General features: G+C 44.2%; 2 protein-coding genes and 1 pseudogene across 2 annotated transcripts; all 3 read left to right on the top strand.

Annotated features, from left to right (window-relative positions):
* Window positions 1-8849, top strand: part of LOC105913014 — a 9860-nt pseudogene extending 1011 nt beyond the window's left edge.
* An 82-nt stretch (window positions 8850-8931) lies between these two features.
* LOC122128522 (serine protease 27-like) lies at window positions 8932-11626 on the top strand. The gene is made up of 5 exons (XM_042703818.1): window positions 8932-8953; window positions 9268-9430; window positions 10003-10271; window positions 10561-10706; window positions 11196-11626. The coding sequence occupies exons 1-5, from the start codon at window positions 8932-8934 to the stop codon at window positions 11508-11510; spliced, it is 915 nt and encodes a 304-aa protein (XP_042559752.1). The 3' UTR covers window positions 11511-11626.
* A 388-nt stretch (window positions 11627-12014) lies between these two features.
* On the top strand, window positions 12015-13736 carry LOC122128866 (vegetative cell wall protein gp1-like). Its single transcript, XM_042703817.1, has 3 exons — window positions 12015-12090; window positions 12878-13404; window positions 13596-13736. The coding sequence occupies exons 1-3, from the start codon at window positions 12015-12017 to the stop codon at window positions 13734-13736; spliced, it is 744 nt and encodes a 247-aa protein (XP_042559751.1).
* The last annotated feature ends 6116 nt before the right edge of the window (window positions 13737-19852 follow it).

The following is a 19852-nucleotide window of genomic DNA, read 5'->3' as shown; positions in this document are numbered from 1 at the left end:
TCAGGCAACCGTTAAGAATGGCAGTTAATGTAAATTGTAGATTTGTGTGGTATAATTCTGCGTCAAGGTAAGCCACTTGTTTTCGACACTGACAAGCTCATAACGTTATTATAAGTGTCTGACAACATGGAAAGAATCCCTACAGAGATAGACCTGTGTCTGTTTACCTCAATAACAACATGACCTGTGTCTGTTTACCTCAATAACTGTAAAGAAAATGAGAGTTTCTGTAGAAGACCCCAGTGGCCTAACAGTTGTCATGGTTTCAGCTCCGACCCTGGTTAGTCTTTTGGTTGTCATGGTTTCAGCTCTGACCCTATTGGTCTTTCGGTTGTCATGGTTTCAGCTCCAACCCCAGTCGCCTGACGGTTCTCTTGGGTCTTGAGAGCCTAGATGGCAGCAACCCCAACAGAGTTAGCAGCACTGTGCGTACGATCATCCGCCATCCCGATTACAACAGGTTCACCAGCGACAACGACATCGCTCTGCTTCAGCTCAGTGCCCCAGTCACCTTCACTAACTACATCAGGCCTGTGTGTCTGGCTGCCAGTGAGAGTGTGTTCATCAACGGCACCAACAGCTGGGTCACTGGCTTTGGAAACATCCGTGAAGGAGGTAAACTAAAATTAGTAATAACCTATTAAAGTGTACATATACTGATGTTAAATATTGTAACTAGTTAAGGTATATTAACTGCTTAAATCATACCATAGTATAGTTCTGGCTTCAATCTTCAATTCAGAAGTGGACCGAGTGTGAGTGTGCTATAGTTAGGTAACATTCCCTTTCCCAGTCTTGAGTGTGTTGTAGTTAGGTAGCGTTCCCTTTCCTAGTCTTGAGTGTGTCATAGTTAGGTAGCGTTCCCTTTCCTAGTCTTGAGTGTGTCATAGTTAGGTAACGTTCCCTTTCCCAGTCTTGAGTGTGTTGTAGTTAGGTAACGTTCCCATTCCCAGTCTTGAGTGTGTTATAGTTAGGTAGCGTTCCCTTTCCCAGTCTTGAGTGTGTTGTCTCCATGTCACTTCCAGTATCACTTCCAACCCCTGGAACTCTACAGGAAGTGGAGGTGCCTGTTCTGGGGAATAGAAAGTGTAACTGTTTGTATGGAGTCGGCACAGTCACAGACAACATGATCTGTGCTGGTCTTCTCGCTGGAGGGAAAGACTCCTGCCAGGTAAAACAGCATTATGTTCTCAACAAAGAATTACAATTCTACATTTGGGGGATTTGGGTTACATTCTGGTGATTCCTACAGTAACAAGCACCACTGTGATTGATGACATTAAACATGACTTTTATTATGAGAACATAAGATATGACTTTTATTATGATAACATAAGATAGGACTTTTATTATGACAACATAAGATATTACTTTTATTTAGTGCTGTCAGTTTAACGCGTTATTAACGGCGTTAACGCAAACCCATTTTAACGCCGTTAATTTTTTTATCGCGAGATTAACGCGATTTCTTTTTTTCAAATTTTTTTTTTACATTTTTTTTTTTTAGATTAACGTTCTTTTTGGCCTCGCAAACTGTGTAGTAGGTTAACGTTACGGTTTGAGTGAATGGTGAGCGCGATACGGCGAAATGGATGATAGAAAGCTTCTGAATTGAAAGTTTACTTTTAAAAGTTGTGTTGTGCAAAAGAAGCGAGCTTCACTGTTGTCTGAAAATGTCAACAGGCAGCTGGCTGAAATCAAAGAAGTAGTAGGCTTACCTTTTATTGGTAACCTAACTGTTATGGTTCATTGTTTCTGAAATAAGAGGCATGACTGCTATGTTCCCAGCAAACTTGAAACAGAGAAAATATTAAGCCATGGTTTAACTGCACTATAGGCTGAGTCCTTGTTTACCTGAAATGTGCACTTTATAATTTTATTTTGTACCGCCCTGTTTGACAATGTTGGTTTTCAATAAAATAAAACATTTGCTTAAAGCAAGCCAATCCACTTTTCCATGTTGATAAGGGCATTAAAATAAAAATAAAATGATGGAAAAAATAAATAAACGAAGGGACATTTAGAATAGATACAAATTTGCGATTAATCGCGATTAATTTTGAGTTAACTATGACAAAAATGCGATTAATCGCGATTAAATATTTTAATCGTTTGACAGCACTACTTTTATTATATGTCCCATTTAGTGGGTATGATTGGGTCAAGGTAAATAAAACTTCCAATTAAATGGATTCTAGGGAGACTCTGGGGGACCCATGGTGAGCAGACAGGACTCTGTGTGGATCCAGTCCGGTATCGTTAGTTTTGGAAGAGGTTGTGCTCGACCCGATTTTCCAGGTGTCTACGCCAGGGTGTCCCGTTACCAGAGCTGGATCAACTCCCACATCAGCAGTGACCAGCCAGGCTTCATCCAGTTCAGCTCCAGCGGGGTTGATGCTGACAACAGCGTCTCCTGTCCTGGGCTTCCTGCTCCAGACACCTCTGCCTCCTCTCAACCTGCAACCACACCCTCAGGACACACAAACTCGTCTGCATCTCCACAAACTACACCCTCAGGACACACAAACTCGTCTGCAGCTGAACAAACCACACCCTCAGGACACACAAACTCGTCTGCATCTCCACAAACTACACCCTCAGGACACACAAACTCGTCTGCAGCTGAACAAACCACACCCTCAGGACACACAAACTCGTCTGCAGCTGAACAAACTACACCCTCAGAAGACACACGCTCATCTGCATCTCCACAAACTACACCCTCAGAACACACAAACTCGTCTGCAGCTGAACAAACTACACCCTCAGAAGACACACACTCGCCTTCAACTGCACAAGGTGAGTCATCATAAAGTCATGACGGTTACATTCAGATAATTATTTTTTTTACATAAAGGCTTGCAGTATTCCGTTTAGTCATCCAACTGCTACTCCTATCTCACCATAGCCTGAGACTGACTCTTCTCCTATCTCAGTGCTAACAAAGAGGCTAATATGTCTGAGTGCTAGCAAAAGGGCTAATATATCTGAGCACTAGCAAAGACGCTAACATGTCTGATTGCTAGCAAAGGGGCTAATATATCTGAGCAGTAGCAAAGAGGCTAACTTGTCTGATCACTAGGGGTCTGTTTGAAATGGTAGGTAGCTGTGTTACGGGCCTTGAAGAACCAAAAGGTCCCTAGTAGCATAAAATTGCCAGACTCTCAGTTGCGGAGTAAAAATACTTGTTTATTTGAAAAACAATGGCGGTTGCCATCAAAAGGAGAGAGAAAACAAAATGACATCCAAGAAAGCCTCACAATAAATAACTCGTCACTGCAGCTTACCTCACTCACAAATAAAGGAAAAGGTCTTCCCGGAAACTTCCTTGCCTGCACTAACTAGCCCTAAGCTAGAAAAAGTGCAGACACATAAACAAACAAACAACCACCAGTAAACAACTAAGAGAATTGCAAACGAAAAAGCGCGTAGGAGGTAGGTAGGGGTCTTCAAGGTAAAGTCTCTGGTGATGCCAAGTGTTGCTACAAGCCAGGGAACGCTGAAACAGGTCGAGATCCTGGGGAAACCATCATACAATCCGGTTCCTGGTAGCGAGCGCCGCCATCTTGGCACACACACAGGAAAAACCTCTGCTAGGCCCATAACACCAAAATGTTCGAGAGCCAACACAAGAGCAAGTGCCTCTTTTCCAATAGTGGAATATGCCCTTTTATGAACATTAAATTTACGCAAAAAGAAACACAGTGGGTGTTCTAGCCCGTCTTCACTTGATTGCAAGAGTACCGCGTCAGCTCCCTAATCACTAGCGTCCACAGCTAGAGCAAAGGGAGGAGTAAAGTTCAGAGCGGCCAGTATGGAATCAGTGGTAAGGAGGGCTTTAACGGAGTCGAAGGACTGAAAAGACGTAGCGAGCGCCGCCATCTTGGGGCAGGCCGGCTTAAAAAGGGAGAAGTCCCGCCCAGCAATCACGCACGGTCCGAGACAACGCCCGCTCCACCTTGCACACACAAGAAAAACCTCTGCTAGGCCCATAACACCTTAACAGCTACCTCAATGCCATAATAGACAGGTGTATAACAAGACATGTCTTTCGGGTGAAGGCATCTTTCAAAAAACTTTGGTTTCGAACTCCCTTTTAAGATAGCATTTACGGTAACGTGTGACGTTGGTATGCTGCAAGAAAGTTATGCTATCTAGCATAGGCTAACGTACTAATGTTAAACAGTTGGCTGACAGACGCCTCGCAAATCACATCAACCATTATTGCTGGTTACAGTAACGGTGTTATTGGATAGTACAGTGTCTATTTCTTGGTAACTTTTGAAAAATCTAAGTGTGAAAACTCAGAAAAAAGGAACATTTATATACAAAACACCGCTGTCAGCAGAGTTTGGTCCGCCATCTTTGGCCGTAACAGGATGTTTACTGAAAATCTGTCACAACTCCACCTCCAGTGTGTGGTAGACCTCCACTCAACACCAGGATAGTTGGGGGCCAGGATGCCCCAGCAGGAAGTTGGGCCTGGCAGGCCAGTGTCCAGCGGTCTGGGCGTCACTCCTGTGGAGGATCCCTGATCAACAAGGAGTGGGTCTTAACGGCAGCTCACTGCTTCAGCAGGTAAGACCTTCAAATGGCCTCTCACTCAAAACCTAAAACCTAAGATAGAAGAGTCTATAATAAACGTTCAGACAATTACTCTAATCAGAGTATCAAAGAGAGAGGGGGGGGGGCATTTTTAACCCTTTCAGGAACATGTGATCAGAATGTTGCTAACTAAAGGTTCCATTTCATGATGTAATTATGAATTCAAGCGAACGTTAAGAATGACAGTTCATGAAAATTTTAGATTTGTGTGTTATAATTCTGGAATGACTTACCAAAAAAAAAAACTCACTCCTCAAGGGCTTAAAGAGAAACTTTGGGATTTTTTAACCTGGCCTTATTTTCCCACTGTTTAAGGTCCAAAGTGGGGACAAAAACAATCGAAACTGGTCCACCATTGAGTTAAAATGCTGTAACTAACAATCGAACAGGTCCACTATTGAGTCAGAATGCTGTAACCAACAATCGAAACAGGTCCACCATTGAGTTAAAATGCTGTAAACAACAGCTGAAACTGGTCCACCATTGAGTTAGAATTCTGTGACCAGCAACTTAAAAATGGCTATACAATGGCCCTCATTCTCGAACATTTTCTGAAGTTTCTTCTGAAATGTTTCTTACGGGCTTCGGAAAAACAACGTAAGCAAAAGACATCCGCCAAATTCATGCACGCTTGAAAATGTGGTCCTACGCAGCAGAAGTTTTCTGGGCTGTGCTCCCCCGGAAGAGTTTTCTTAAATTGAAAGCGCGTTCTCGTGCTCCTGAATTTGCATACATACACGCCCTGCCAGCTCCTTATAAGGGCACGCAACCGTAGTGACGTGTGCAGTCGGAATCGACCGAATCTACACGAAAGCAACTCGTAAACGAGTCATGTCAAAGCGGAAAGCATCACCGTCGAGTAAACGCAGATCTAACTTCAACTATATATGTCTATGACTTGAACGGTGCAGAGATGGACTGTTGCAGGATGTAGATGTGTCCATTCTATTCCACTATAGCTATATCAACGTGATTGAGTTTAGTGCTTATTTATTTATTCACTTACATTTGCAGTGTTCGTGTACATTACATTTAGTCATTTAGCAGACATTTTTGTCCAAAGCGACGTACAAGGGAGAACAGTCAAGCTACGAGCAATAGAGACCTAGTGTAACAATAAATACTACTTTACATAAGAAATAGAAAAACGAAATAGGAAATAAAAACGAAGTGCAGGACTGTAACTGCTATAAGTGCAAGTTAAGCACTAGTAGAAGTGCCAGTTAGGAAGGGAGGTGCTCTCTGAAGAGTTGGGTCTTCAAAAGCTTCTTAAAGGTAGAGAGGGACGCGCCTGCTCTGGTAGTGCTAGGGCAGCTCGTTCCACCAACGTGGAACTACTTGAAAATTCTGGATTGCCGTACTTGCACAGACGGCAGTGCCAAACGACGCTCACTAGACGGTGTAGTCCTTTTATTTATTTTATGACATCACGGTGCCTCGTAGAATCATGACTAAAGGCCTACATGTGAAACGTAATTGTTAATGATACTTTAATCCGAGGATCTGTAGAGTTGATGTGAACGCAATCACCAACGATTTCTCACAAATGAATTAACACAGAGAGTTTTCTTAAATGCGATTCCTCAAAAAACCACAAGATGGCCCACGGGGCCATCTTGTGGTTTTTTAAGGAATCGCATTTGAGAAAACTCTGGCCGAGTTACGACTGATATTTCGAGTTCGGAAAGTCTTCTGAAGTTCAGAGCAAATCCCAGATGAGAAAACTTTCATGAATGCCAAATGTTGTCCTAAATCCAATTCCTCTTAAATTCCTCTTAAATTCCTCTTAAATTCTTCTTAACTGCGTTCGAGAATGAGGCCCAATGTTATCCCATGGGGCAAGCATCTGCATCAAAAATAAACCGCTTATTTTTCTCCACTGACAGGCTCATATTGTTGTTATAAGTGTCTGACAACATGGAAAGGATCCCTACAGACCTGTGTCTGTTCACCTCAATAACTGTAAATAAAACGACTGTTCAGTTTCTGTAGAAAATGATTGTAGAAATATAGGCGATTATTATATTATCAGCTTCATGATTAACTGACTGGATTAATGTGAATGGATGTGGTTAGATAAGTTGACTGGATGAATGTGAATGGATGTGGTTAGATAGGCTGATGGACACACAAAGACATAAAAGGGTGACATTCTCAGAAACCTTCTGTCCCTCATCCTCATATCAGCTCTGACCCCAGTGGCCGAACAGTTGTCATGGTTTCAACCTCTGAACTCAGTAGTTTTTCGGTTTACATGGTTTCAGCTCCGACCCTGGTGGTCTTTCGGTTGTCATGGTTCCAGCTCTGACCCTATTGGTCTTTCGGTTGTCATGGTTTCAGCTCCAACCCCAGTCGCCTGACGGTTCTCTTGGGTCTTGAGAGCCTGGATGGCAGCAACCCCAACAGCGTGAGCAGCACTGTGCGTACGATCATCCGCCATCCCAGATACAACAGGTTCACCAGCGACAACGACATTGCTCTGCTTCAGCTCAGTGCCCCAGTCACCTTCACTAACTTCATCAGGCCTGTGTGTCTGGCTGCCAATGAGAGTGTGTTCATCAACGGCACCGACAGCTGGGTCACTGGCTTTGGAAACATCAGGGAAGGAGGTAAACTAAGATTAGTAATAACCTACTAAAGTGTACATATACTGATGTTAAATATTGTAACTAGTTAAGGTATATTAACTGCTTAAATCATACCATAGTATAGTTCTTGCTTTAATCTTCAATTCAGAAGTGGACCGAGTGAGAGTGTGTTATAGTTAGATAACGTTATCTTTCGCAGTCTTAAGTGTGTTATAGTTGGGTAACGTTCCCTTTCGCAGTCTTAAGTGTGTTGTAGTTAGGTAACGTTCCCTTTCCCAGTCTTGAGTGTGTTATAGTTAGGTAGCGTTCCCTTTCCCAGTCTTGAGTGTGTTGTAGTCTGGTAACGTTCCCTTTCCCAGTCTTGAGTGTGTCATAGTTAGGTAACGTTCCCTTTCCCAGTCTTGAGTGTGTTGTAGTCTGGTAACGTTCCCTTTCCCAGTCTTGAGTGTGTTGTAGTCTGGTAACGTTCCCTTTCCCAGTCTTGAGTGTGTCGTAGTTAGGTAGCGTTCCCTTTCCCAGTCTTGAGTGTGTCATAGTTAGGTAACGTTCCCTTTCCCAGTCTTGAGTGTGTTGTAGTTAGGTAACGTTCCCTTTCCCAGTCTTGAGTGTGTCGTAGTTAGGTAGCGTTCCCTTTCCCAGTCTTGAGTGTCTTGTTTCCATGCCACTTCCAGTATCCCTTCCAACCCCTGGGACTCTGCAGGAAGTGGAGGTGCCTGTTCTGGGGAATAGAAAGTGTAACTGTTTGTATGGACGAGTCGGCTCAATCACAGACAACATGATCTGTGCTGGTCTTCTCGCTGGAGGGAAAGACTCCTGCCAGGTAAAACAGCAATACGTTCTCATCAAAGAATAACAATTATACATTTGGGAGTTTTGATTTATATTTTTTGGTGATTCCTACAAGCACCAGTGTGCTTGATAACATTAAATATGACTTTTATCATGGAAACATTAGATATGTCTTTTATTATGATAGCATGAAATATGACTTTTATTATGACAACATTATATATGACATTCATTATGACATTACATATGACTTTAATTATATATCCCATTTAGTGTTTATGATTTGAGTCAAGGTAAATAAAAGCAGCTTTCTGAAACTTCAAATTAAATGGATTCTAGGGAGACGCTGGGGGACCAATGGTGAGCAGACAGGAGTCTGTGTGGATCCAGTCCGGTATCGTTAGTTTTGGAGTCGGTTGTGCTCGACCCGATTTTCCTGGTGTGTACGCCAGGGTGTCCCGTTACCAGAGCTGGATCAACTCCCACATCAGCAGTGACCAGCCAGGCTTCATCCAGTTCAACTCCAGCGGGGTTGATGCTGACAACAGCGTCTCCTGTCCCGGGCTTCCTGCTCCAACAGCCTCAGGACACACAAACTCGTCTGCAGCAGAACAAACTACACCCTCAGGACACACAAACTCGTCTGCAGCGGAACAAACTACACCCTCAGGACACACAAACTCGTCTGCAGCAGAACAAACTACACCCTCAGAAGACACACACTCGCCTTCAACTGCACAAGGTGAGTCATCATAAAGTCATGGCGGTTACATTCAGACAATTCTTTGTTTTTTAAAGGCTTGCAATATTCTGTTCAGTAATTTCACTTCCAAGAACCACTTCACCCAGATGGTGCTGCCTCACCATAGCCTGAGACTGACTCTACTCCTATCTCACCATAGCCTCATACTCACTCTACTCATATCTCAGTGCTAGCAAAGGGGCTAACATGTCTGATTGCCAGCAAAGAGGCTAACATGGCTGAGCACTAGCAAAGAGGCTAACATGTCTGAGCACTAGCAAAGAGGCTAACATGTCCGATCTCTAGCAAAGAGGCTAACATGTCTGAGCACTAGCAAAGAGGCTAACATGTCTGAGCACTAGCAAAGAGGCTAACATGTCTGAGCACTAGCAAAGAGGCTAACATGTCTGATCTCTAGAGATTAATGTATCTGATCATTAGAGACAAACACCCATGAGGTCTAGTAATGAGTGCCGTGTTTTGCGTTTTGTGTGTAAATGTCTTTGGATATATACTGAAAATCTGTCTCAACTCCACCTGCAGTGTGTGGTAGACCTCCACTCAACACCAGGATAGTTGGGGGCCAGGATGCCCCAGCAGGAAGTTGGGCCTGGCAGGCCAGTATCCAGCGGTCTGGACGTCACTCCTGTGGAGGGTCCCTGATCAACAAGGAGTGGGTCTTAACGGCAGCTCACTGCTTCGGCAGGTAAGACCTTCAAATGGCCTCAAAACTCAAAACCTAAAACCTAAGATTGAAGAGTCTAGGATAAACTTTCAGACAGTAACACTAATCAGAGTATCATAGAGAGGGTTGGGGGGTCTTTTCAACCCTTTGAGGAACATGTGATCAGAATGTTGCCAACTGAAGGTTCCATTTCATGATGTAATTATGAACTCAGGCAACCGTTAAGAATGGCAGTTAATGTAAATTGTAGATTTGTGTGGTATAATTCTGCGTCAAGGTAAACCACTTGTTTTCGCCACTGACAAGCTCATAACGTTATTTTAAGTGTCTGACAACATGGAAAGAATCCCTACAGAGATAGACCTGTGTCTGTTTACCTCAATAACAACATGACCTGTGTCTGTTTACCTCAATAACTGTAAAGAAAATGAGAGTTTCTGTAGAAGACCCCAGTGGCCTAACAGTTGTCATGGTTTCAGCTCCGACCCTCGTGGTCCTTCGGTTGTCATGCTTTCAGCTCTGACCCTATTAGTCTTTTGGTTGTCATGGTTTCAGCTCTGACCCTATTGGTCTTTCGGTTGTCATGGTTTCAGCTCCAACCCCAGTCGCCTGACGGTTCTCTTGGGTCTTGAGAGCCTGGATGGTAGCAACCCCAACAGAGTTAGCAGCACTGTGCGTACGATCATCCGCCATCCCGATTACAACAGGTTCACCAGCGACAACGACATCGCTCTGCTTCAGCTCAGTGCCCCAGTCACCTTCACTAACTACATCAGTCCTGTGTGTCTGGCTGCCAGTGAGAGTGTGTTCATCAACGGCACCAACAGCTGGGTCACTGGCTTTGGAAACATCCGTGAAGGAGGTAAACAAAAATTAGTAATAACCTATTAAGTGTACATATACTGATGTTAAATATAGTAACTAGTTAAGGTATATTAACTGCTTAAATCATACCATAGTCTAGTTCTTGCTTCAATCTTCAATTCAGAAGTGGACCGAGTGAGAGTGTGTTATAGTTAGGTAACGTTCCCTTTCCCATTCTTCAGTGTGTCGTAGTTAGGTAACGTTCCCTTTCCCAGTCTTAAGTGTGTTATAGTTAGGTAACATTCCCTTTCCCAGTCTTGAGTGTGTTGTCTCCATGTCACTCCCAGAATCCCTTCCATCCCCTGGGACTCTACAGGAAGTGGAGGTGCCTGTGATTGTGAACACACAGTGCAACTCTTTGTATGGAGTCGGCTCAATCACAGACAACATGATCTGTGCTGGTCTTCTCGCTGGAGGGAAAGACTCTTGCCAGGTAAAACAGCATTGCTTTCTCAACAAAGAATTACAATTCTACATTTGGGGGATTTGGGTTACATTCTGGTGATTCCTACAAGCACCACTGTGATTGATGACATTAAACATGACTTTTATTATGATAACATAAGATATGACTTTTATTATGACAACATTACATGACTTTTATTATGATAACATAAGATATGACTTTTATTATGATAACATAAGATATGACTTTTATTATGATAATATTAGATATGACTTTTATTATGATAACATTACATGACTTTTATTATGATAACATTAGATATGACTTTTAATATGAGAACATAAGATATTACTTTTATTATGATAACATTAGATATGACTTTTAATATGAGAACATTAGATGTGACTTTTATTAAGGCAACATTACATATGACTTTTATTATCCCATTTAGTGGTTATGGTGGGGTTAAGGTAAATAAAAGCAGCGCTCTGAAACTTCAAATTAAATGGATTCTAGGGAGACTCGGGTGGACCAATGGTGAACAAACAGGAGATGGTGAGCAGACAGGACTCTGTGTGGATCCAGTCCGGTATCGTTAGTTTTGGAGTCGGTTGTGCTCGACCCAATTTTCCTGGTGTGTACGCCAGGGTGTCCCGTTATCAGAACTGGATCAACTCCATCATCAGCAGTGACCAACCAGGCTTCATCCAGTTCACTGGGCCACCTCCTCCTAGTGCATCTATAGCCCCAGTGCTCACCAGCACGTCTACGCTGCAAAGTAAGTCACCACTACAGCTAGGCTACTCCCAGTACCCAATACAGCTATGCTAACAGCAGCTAGGCTAACCCCACTCACCACTACAGCTAGGCTACTCCCAGTACCCAATACAGCTATGCTAACAGCAGCTAGGCTAACCCCACTCACCACTACAGCTAGGCTACTCTCAGTACCCAATACAGCTATGCTAACAGCAGATAGGCTAACCCCACTCACCACTTCAGCTAGGCTACTCCCAGTACCCAATACAGCTGTGCTAGCAGCAGCTAGGCTAACCTCGCTCACCACTACAGCTAGGCTAACCCCAGTCACCACTACAGCTAGGCTACTCCCAGTACCCAACACAGCTATGCTAGCAGCAGCTAGGCTAACCCCACTCACCACTACAGCTAGGTGTAATCCCAGTACCCAATACAGCTATGCTAGCAGCAGCTAGGCTAACCCCACTCACCACTACAGCTAGGCTACTCCCAGTACCCAACACAGCTATGCTAACAGCAGCTAGGCTAACCCCACTCACCACTACCCTTAGGCTACTCCCAGTACCCAATACAGCTATGCTAACAGCAGCTAGGCTAACCCCACTCACCACTACAGCTTGGCTACTCCCAGTACCCAACACTGTACCTCAAAGTAAGCTAAAGAACTCGTCATTACTTCATCAATGATAAACATGCTGAAGCTATGAAACAATTACAAAAATAGTCATAGATAAAAAAGATCTATTTTAACCCTATTGACCTTTGCCTATTTTAGCCCTAGGTTGTACTCCTTCAGTCACCACTACAGCTAGGCTAACCCCAGTACCCACTACAGCTAGGCTAACCCCAGTCACCACTACAGCTAGGCTAACCCCAGTCACCACTACAGCTAGGCTAACCCCAGTACCCACTACAGCTAGGCTAACCCCAGTACCCACTACAGCTAGGCTAACCCCAGTCACCACTAGAGCTAGGCTAGGCGTTTCTCAAAGTGTGAGGCGCGCCCCACTGGTAGGGCACGGCGACGTGACAGGTGGGGCACGAATGGACGCGATGAACGGGAGATTTTCCCGTTGCAATGCCTTCCTTTATAGACAATAACGATCATACACTCCCATCGCACTAAAACACCCTCAGGACACACACACTCATCTGCAGCAGAACAAACTACACCCTCAGGACACACACTCCAGCTGCACAAACTACACCCTCAGGACACACACACTCATCTCCAGCTGCACAAACTACACCCTCAGAGTTTTTTTTATTGAAAAGTAAAGATTTCAGCCAGTTATTTATCCACATATACATGAGTTTTTTTTTTTGTTTTGTTTTGTTTTTTTACATATAAGAAACTGGCTCTAAACCAGCTCCTACGTCTGTTTCTCCACCAGCTTCTACATCTGTTTCTCCACCAGCTCCTACATCTGTTTCTCCAGAAACTACTGCTCCTCCTCCACCCACCACAGAAACACCTGCTGCCTCAACTCCTGCCTCACCTGCTGCTCCCCCCTCCACAGAAACACCCCCTGATGCTCCTCCTCCACCCTCCACAGAAGCACCTCCTCCTCCCCCCACCACAGAAGCACCTGCTGCTCCACCCACCACAGAAGCACCTGCTGCTCCACCCTCCACAGAAGCTCCTGCCACCACAGAAGCACCTGCTGCCTCAACTGATGCTCCTCCTCCACCTCCAGCCACCACAGAAGCACCTCCTACTCCAGCCACCACAGAAGCACCTCCTACTCCAGCCACCACAGAAGCACCTGCTACTCCACCCACCACAGAAACACCTCCTGCTCCACCCACCACAGAAGCAACTGATGCTCCACCCTCCACTGATGCTCCACCTCCTCCTCCTCCATCCACCACAGAAGCACCTGATGCCTCAACTGCAGCTACTCCACCCTCCACAGAAGCACCTCCTGCCTCACCTCCTGCTCCCCCCACCACAGAAGAACCTCCTGCTCCTCCTCCACCCACCACAGAAGCACCTCCTCCTCCACCCACCACAGAAGCACTTGCTGACTCAAGCACGGAACCTCCTACCACCAGGCTAGCACTGGCAAACAGCACTGGTATTTATTAATCTCAGTTTTTGACATAGTGGGACAATTCTTATTCAGGGATTTCCTCATTGGCTCTTTTCCCCCACAGCTGCCACCTCATTGGCTCTTTTCTGCCATATCTGCCACCTCATTGGCTCTTTGCTTCTCCCACAGCTGGCGCCTCATTGGCTCTTTCCACAGCAGCCCCCAGCACAGTCTCCCTGAGGCTCACCCTGCAGCAGGAGTTTAGCAGTGACCTGGCAGACCCAGTATCAGCTGCCTCTCAGCAGCTCACACAGCAGATCAAGTCACAGGTGCCTTTACACTGATGTTTGCATGTATTTGTGTACACACTCACACACACACACACACATACACACACACACACACACACACACACACACATATATATATACACACATACATACACACACACACACACATATACACACACACACACACACATTTAAATTATTTATTTGAATCCACCAATCATATTCTGTACAGAAAGGATTCAAACATTTCTCAGAGGTTGAATACAGTTTAGTGACTCATGGGTACAAGAAACATCTCCTACGCCAAACAGCAAGACTACCTATAGCAGCTGATACAGAGCAGAACTTTGCTAGTTGTTTTGGATTGTCAGCCCTGCCAGTCGTAGCCCACTGACCGAAAGCTTATGGACATGCCCCAGGCTTCCAAATATCAATACTACCAGCTTACATGTATAGCCTAGGTCTCTCATCTTAGCAACAATGGGCTGGTATTTGGTCAACTTGTCAAGGAAGGCTATGTCCATATAGAGGTCATAGACACAGGCTACCTCAAGGACTACTACCTCCCTTTTAACCTTGTCCAAGAAAACAACATCAGGGGTGTTAGGGATGTTGCAGAACACATCATCAGAACTGTTAAACAAATCTGGCATTATACAGGAGTGTTTGTACATTGACACATTGGGGGGGAATACTCCCTTAACAGTGCTAGAAATGAGGTCGACAATGCGGTCATGGCGTGCAGTATAAAGTCCTTTGTACTTATTACAGCCATTAACAATATGAGCAATGGATTCTAAATGTTGGTTGGGATTAGAGTGCATTATACAGTGTGGATGATGATTGTTAGGGTACCACAATGCCAGATTGTATTTAGTTGGCAACACCTGTAGTTTAACAGTAAAGCAGAGGATGTCCTCTCCTACAGCAGCATTCCTGTACATTGTATGAGAGACAGAGTGGTCAGCAAAGTCAAGGCATGCCAACTTCCCCTGCAGTCTCAGTCCAGTCCAGTGTTGCTTTGTCTCTGCCTGTTTAATGTTCAGGAGGGACTTTCTTGCTGTTGTGTTATGGAGTGTTTATTGTGTCCCATTGTGGTAGACAGTAGCCTCCACATTAACAGCTGGGTCTGTGACAACTGCATCAGATGCGTCTGGTGCAGTGTGTGAATTTCCTTTCTCCCATTTCAGTCGAACTGCCGCTCTGTTGGACAGGTCATTGAGGTCCGGCCAGTCTGACCGAACACCATAACCTGCAGCTTGGGTGTCCAGCTTGCCATTACCTTTCTTCCTGAAGCCCAGGAAGTTCTCCTGGCCAGCATTTGCCAAAGGGACCTTTCTTCTCCTGAGGTCCAGTAGGAGGGAGGCTCTGGCTAGCTCTCGAACGGCAGCATCATCAGTGTTTAGCATCCTGATGAGGTGTGTCAGCCTTGTAGTGGTGTAGGTCCACTCCACATTAGGGACACCAAGCCCCCCCTCTTTGTGTGAGAGGAAGAGTATATCCCGAGTGGAGTGAGTGTTCAGTCCCAGCCATCTCCTGACAGCTTCGACTGTTTTATTGTTCATGTCTTGTAGGACATTCTGTGGGATGTGGACATTGGCAAAGAGGTGTTGTATCTTTGCCAGGGCCACTTCTCTGATGGCCTCCAGTTTCATGACTACAGGGAGGGGGGAGGAATCAATCAGATCAATTCTGTTCTTATAGTCACAGGATAGCTCCTGTATTTGCTCACCCCACTCGCCTGCAATGTTGAACTTATGGCCCAGATAGGTGTAGGTCTCGTGACGAGAGTAGACCCTGATTGGTTGTCCCATGAGGGTGAAGGAGGGAGGTTTGTCTGACTTTGCTTTGTACCAGCGGTTACCACCACTGCGTCGTTCGTAGAGTGCTGCGCATTTGGTATGTTTTACCTCCAGCTTTGACCAGAGCAGAAACTCACCTGTTCTGCTTAGCATGTTGGTAATTACACTCTCATCCCTAGAGGACATCTCCACATCATCAGCGTACCCCTGAAACGGGTTTGGGGATCTGATTTGTGGTGGTGCACACTGACAGAGCCATTTCAACCACTGGTTGATAGCAAGGATGAAGTTCACAGCACTCCAGGGGCAGCCTATTTTAATCCCTACCTGGAGGGATACAGGCTCTGTGAGCTGATTTCCACAGATGACTTGCAAAAAAGATCCCTTGTACACGTCTGTGATGATGTCCACAAAGGGTTGAGGTAGATGGATTTCTTCCAGTGTGCGGAGCATCATATTGTGAGACAGTGTCCCAAAGGCATCTCTAAAATCCAGGAATGCAGTGTAGAATTTACATGATTCATGTTTGAAATCATCAATTCCAGTTTTAAGGCAGAACACATGTTCATTCATGCCTTGTCTGTCTATGTAGGCTTTTTGTTTAGGTGAGAGTGCCTGTGTCTACAAGCCATGGGAGGATGCGGGCAAGAAGGCATTTCATGAGGACTTTGTAAACAGTGGGGAGAAGAGAAATGTCTCTCCATGTAGATGGATCATTTGGAATATTGTCTTTCTTTGGTATTCTATGTATGAGGGCCCCCTTCCATGAATTAGGTATCTTCCCATGAATTAGACAGTTATTAAATATATTAGTGAGAGTTTGGGTGGACCAGGGTTTTGTGGCTTTAATGGTTTCGTATGTCACCCCATCATATCCACTAGCTCTGTTGTTTGGCAGCTGGGACACAACTTTATCCACTTCCTCAAAAGTGAAGTTAGCTGTGGATGGATAATAGTCTGGAGCAACTGACTCTATGCTATTGGCCCAGGGGGGCGGGGTCACTGGTTCAGAAGGGGGTGATTGACATTTGGCCAAATAATGTTCATGCACGTCACTGGTGTCATTAACAGTGGGTGGGGGAGAAGGAAATGTACTATTATTGAGAATTATGTCAATGGCTTTTGACTTTCGGTGCTGCCATAGATATGATCATTTTTCTCTGTTTACTACCCTTGGATGTTCACGGCGTTCCGCTGCTCCTCTGTTGCTGAGCGATGGTTGGATGACGTCTCTCACGTAGATCAGCTGTTTCTCGATCCAGGAAGTAATGGAGACCAGTGTAAACTCCGCTAGATATTTATCTGTCAGAGGGAACTTTTTTAGGACTCGTGTCACATATTTCAGAAGTGGTAATCCAAACTCCTTCCCTGTGTGTGTGTGTGTGTGTGTGTCTCTAAACGCATGCTCTGTCTGTGTGTGTGTGTGTGTGTGTGTGTGTGTGTGTGTGTGTGTTTGTCTCTCTAAATGCATGCTCTGTGTGTGTGTGTGTGTGTGTGTCTCTCTCTCTCTAAATGCATGCTCTGTGTGTGTGTGTGCCTCTCTCTCTAAATGCATGCTGTGTTTCATTTCAGATGGAACCTGTCTTCCACGCAGCTTACTCCACATTCATCGGTTTGAGTGTAACCAGTTTCAGGTGTGTGTGTGTGTGTGTCTCTGTGTGTGTGTGTGTGTGTGTGTGTGTGTGTGTGTGTGTGTGTGTACTTGACTGACTGTCCTCCCCTGTGTTATGTAGTGCTGGGTGTGTGTGTGTGTGTGTGTGTGTGTGTGTCTGTTTGTGTGTGTGTGTACTTGACTGACTGTCCTCCCCTGTATTATGTAGTGCTGTGTGTGTGTGTGTCTCTCTCTGTGTGCGTGTGTGTGTGTGTCTCTGTGTGTGTCTCTGTGTGTGTGTGTACTTGACTGACTGTGCTCCCCTGTGTTATGTAGTGCTGGGTCAGTGATTGCTGAGACAAACCTGCTCTTCAGCTCTTCCTCTTCATCACCCAATGCAGCCAGCATCAGCACGACCACACAGACCGCTGTGGATAGCGGCTCTTTAGCGCTCAACATCACCTTGTTCCAAGTGAACCTAGGTAAAACAGTGGAACTCGTCAATGGCCCCTAATCTGCTCCTAACCTACTCCTAGTATGTTCCTTACCTGCTCTTTACCTGCTCCTGATCTGCTCCTGATCTGCTCCTGATACACTATCCGCTCCTCTACACTGACTCCTCCTGATACAATCACAAGCTACACTACAACAACACTATTAGCTTCACTACAACACTATTAGCTTCACTACAACAACACTATTAGCTACACTACAACACTATTAGCTACAACACTATTAGCTACAACACTATTACCTACAACACTATTAGCTACACTACAACACTATTAGCTACAACACTATTAGCTACAACACTATTAGCTTCACTACAACACTATTAGCTTCACTATTAGCTTAGCTACAACACTATTAGCTACACTACAACACTATTAGCTTCACTACAACACTATTAGCTACAACACTATTAGCTACAACACTATTATCTTCACTACAACACTATTAGCTTCACTACAACACTATTAGCTACAACACTATTAGCTTCACTACAACAACACTATTAGCTACAACACTATTAGCTACAACACTATTAGCTACACTACAACACTATTAGCTTCACTACAACACTATTAGCTACAACACTATTAGCTTCACTACAACACTATTAGCTACAACACTATTAGCTACAACACTATTAGCTTCACTACAACAACACTATTAGCTTCATCTACTGCTACTGAAGACATGACCGCAGCTACTGCCATTATTGCTGGTCCCGCTTCAGCTACATTAGTGGTCAGTACAGCTTCGACCGACGCTCATGCTCTCGCTACCTTGGGTAATAACAGGTCCTATTTCCACTTGTCCTGTCCTTCTTAAACTAAACCTTGTTAACTGCTACCTCAACCTCTGTTATTAATATGTCAGCCCCAGTGGCTGACGCAGGAACTACATCAGGTAATACTTCTATTGTTATTCTTTTTGTCCTGATTAACCTCTTTGCCTGCTGTTCAACCCCAGTAACCACGACAACAACCCCAACAACCACCACCAAATCTCCAACAACCCCAGTAACCACGACAACAACCCCAACAACCACCACCAAATCTCCAACAACCCCAGTAACCACGACAACAACCCCAACAACCACCACCAAATCTCCAACAACCCCAGCAACCACAACAACAACCCCAACAACCCCAACAACCACCACCAAATCTCCAACAACAACAACAACAACCACGACTACAACCACCACTACTACCACGACTACCACCCCAACCACCACTACAACCGCCCCAACCCCCCAGCCCTCTCGGCCCGCCCCGACTGTTGAGATGCAGGTTGTCCTCACCATCCCCTTCTCCGAGGCGCTCAGCGACCCACAGAGCGCAGCATTCCAGCAGCGGGCTACTGAGGTCGCCACTGTGGTGAGTCTGGAGCTGATTGGTGCAGATCTTCTGTAGTGTAGAGCTGATTGGTGCAGATCTTCTGTAGTCTTCTGTAGTCTGTAGCTGATTGGAGCAGATCTGTAGCTGATTGGTGCAGATCAAAGTGTGTGTTCATGTGGTGCAAAGGCAAGAAAGGCAAAAAAACACTGAATAGGTTAAGATGCTGAAAAGATATTTTAGAGAATAGACTCTATATATAACATAGATATTTTAGAGAATAGACTCTATATATATAACATAGATATTTTAGAGAATAGACTCTATATATACCATAGATATTTTAGAGAATAGACTCTATATATATAACATAGATATTTTAGAGAATAGACTCTATATATACCATAGATATTTTAGAGAATAGACTCTATATATATAACAGCTGAATAGATATTTTAGAGAATAGATTCTATATATAACAGCTGAATAGATATTTTAGAGAATAGACTCTATATATAACATAGATATTTTAGAGAATAGACTCTATATATACCATAGATATTTTAGAGAATAGACTCTATATATAACATAGATATTTTAGAGAATAGACTCTATATATACCATAGATATTTTAGAGAATAGACTCTATATATATAACATAGATATTTTAGAGAATAGACTCTATATATACCATAGATATTTTAGAGAATAGACTCTATATATATAACAGCTGAATAGATATTTTAGAGAATAGATTCTATATATAACAGCTGAATAGATATTTTAGAGAATAGACTCTATATATACCATAGATATTTTAGAGAATAGACTCTATATATACCATAGATATGTTA

Source organism: Clupea harengus, chromosome 26 (genome assembly GCF_900700415.2).
Source record: "Clupea harengus chromosome 26, Ch_v2.0.2, whole genome shotgun sequence".
Taxonomy (NCBI): Eukaryota; Metazoa; Chordata; class Actinopteri; order Clupeiformes; family Clupeidae; genus Clupea; species Clupea harengus.
Note: the sequence above shows the minus strand (reverse complement) of the source record. Positions and strands in the feature narration are given on the sequence as shown.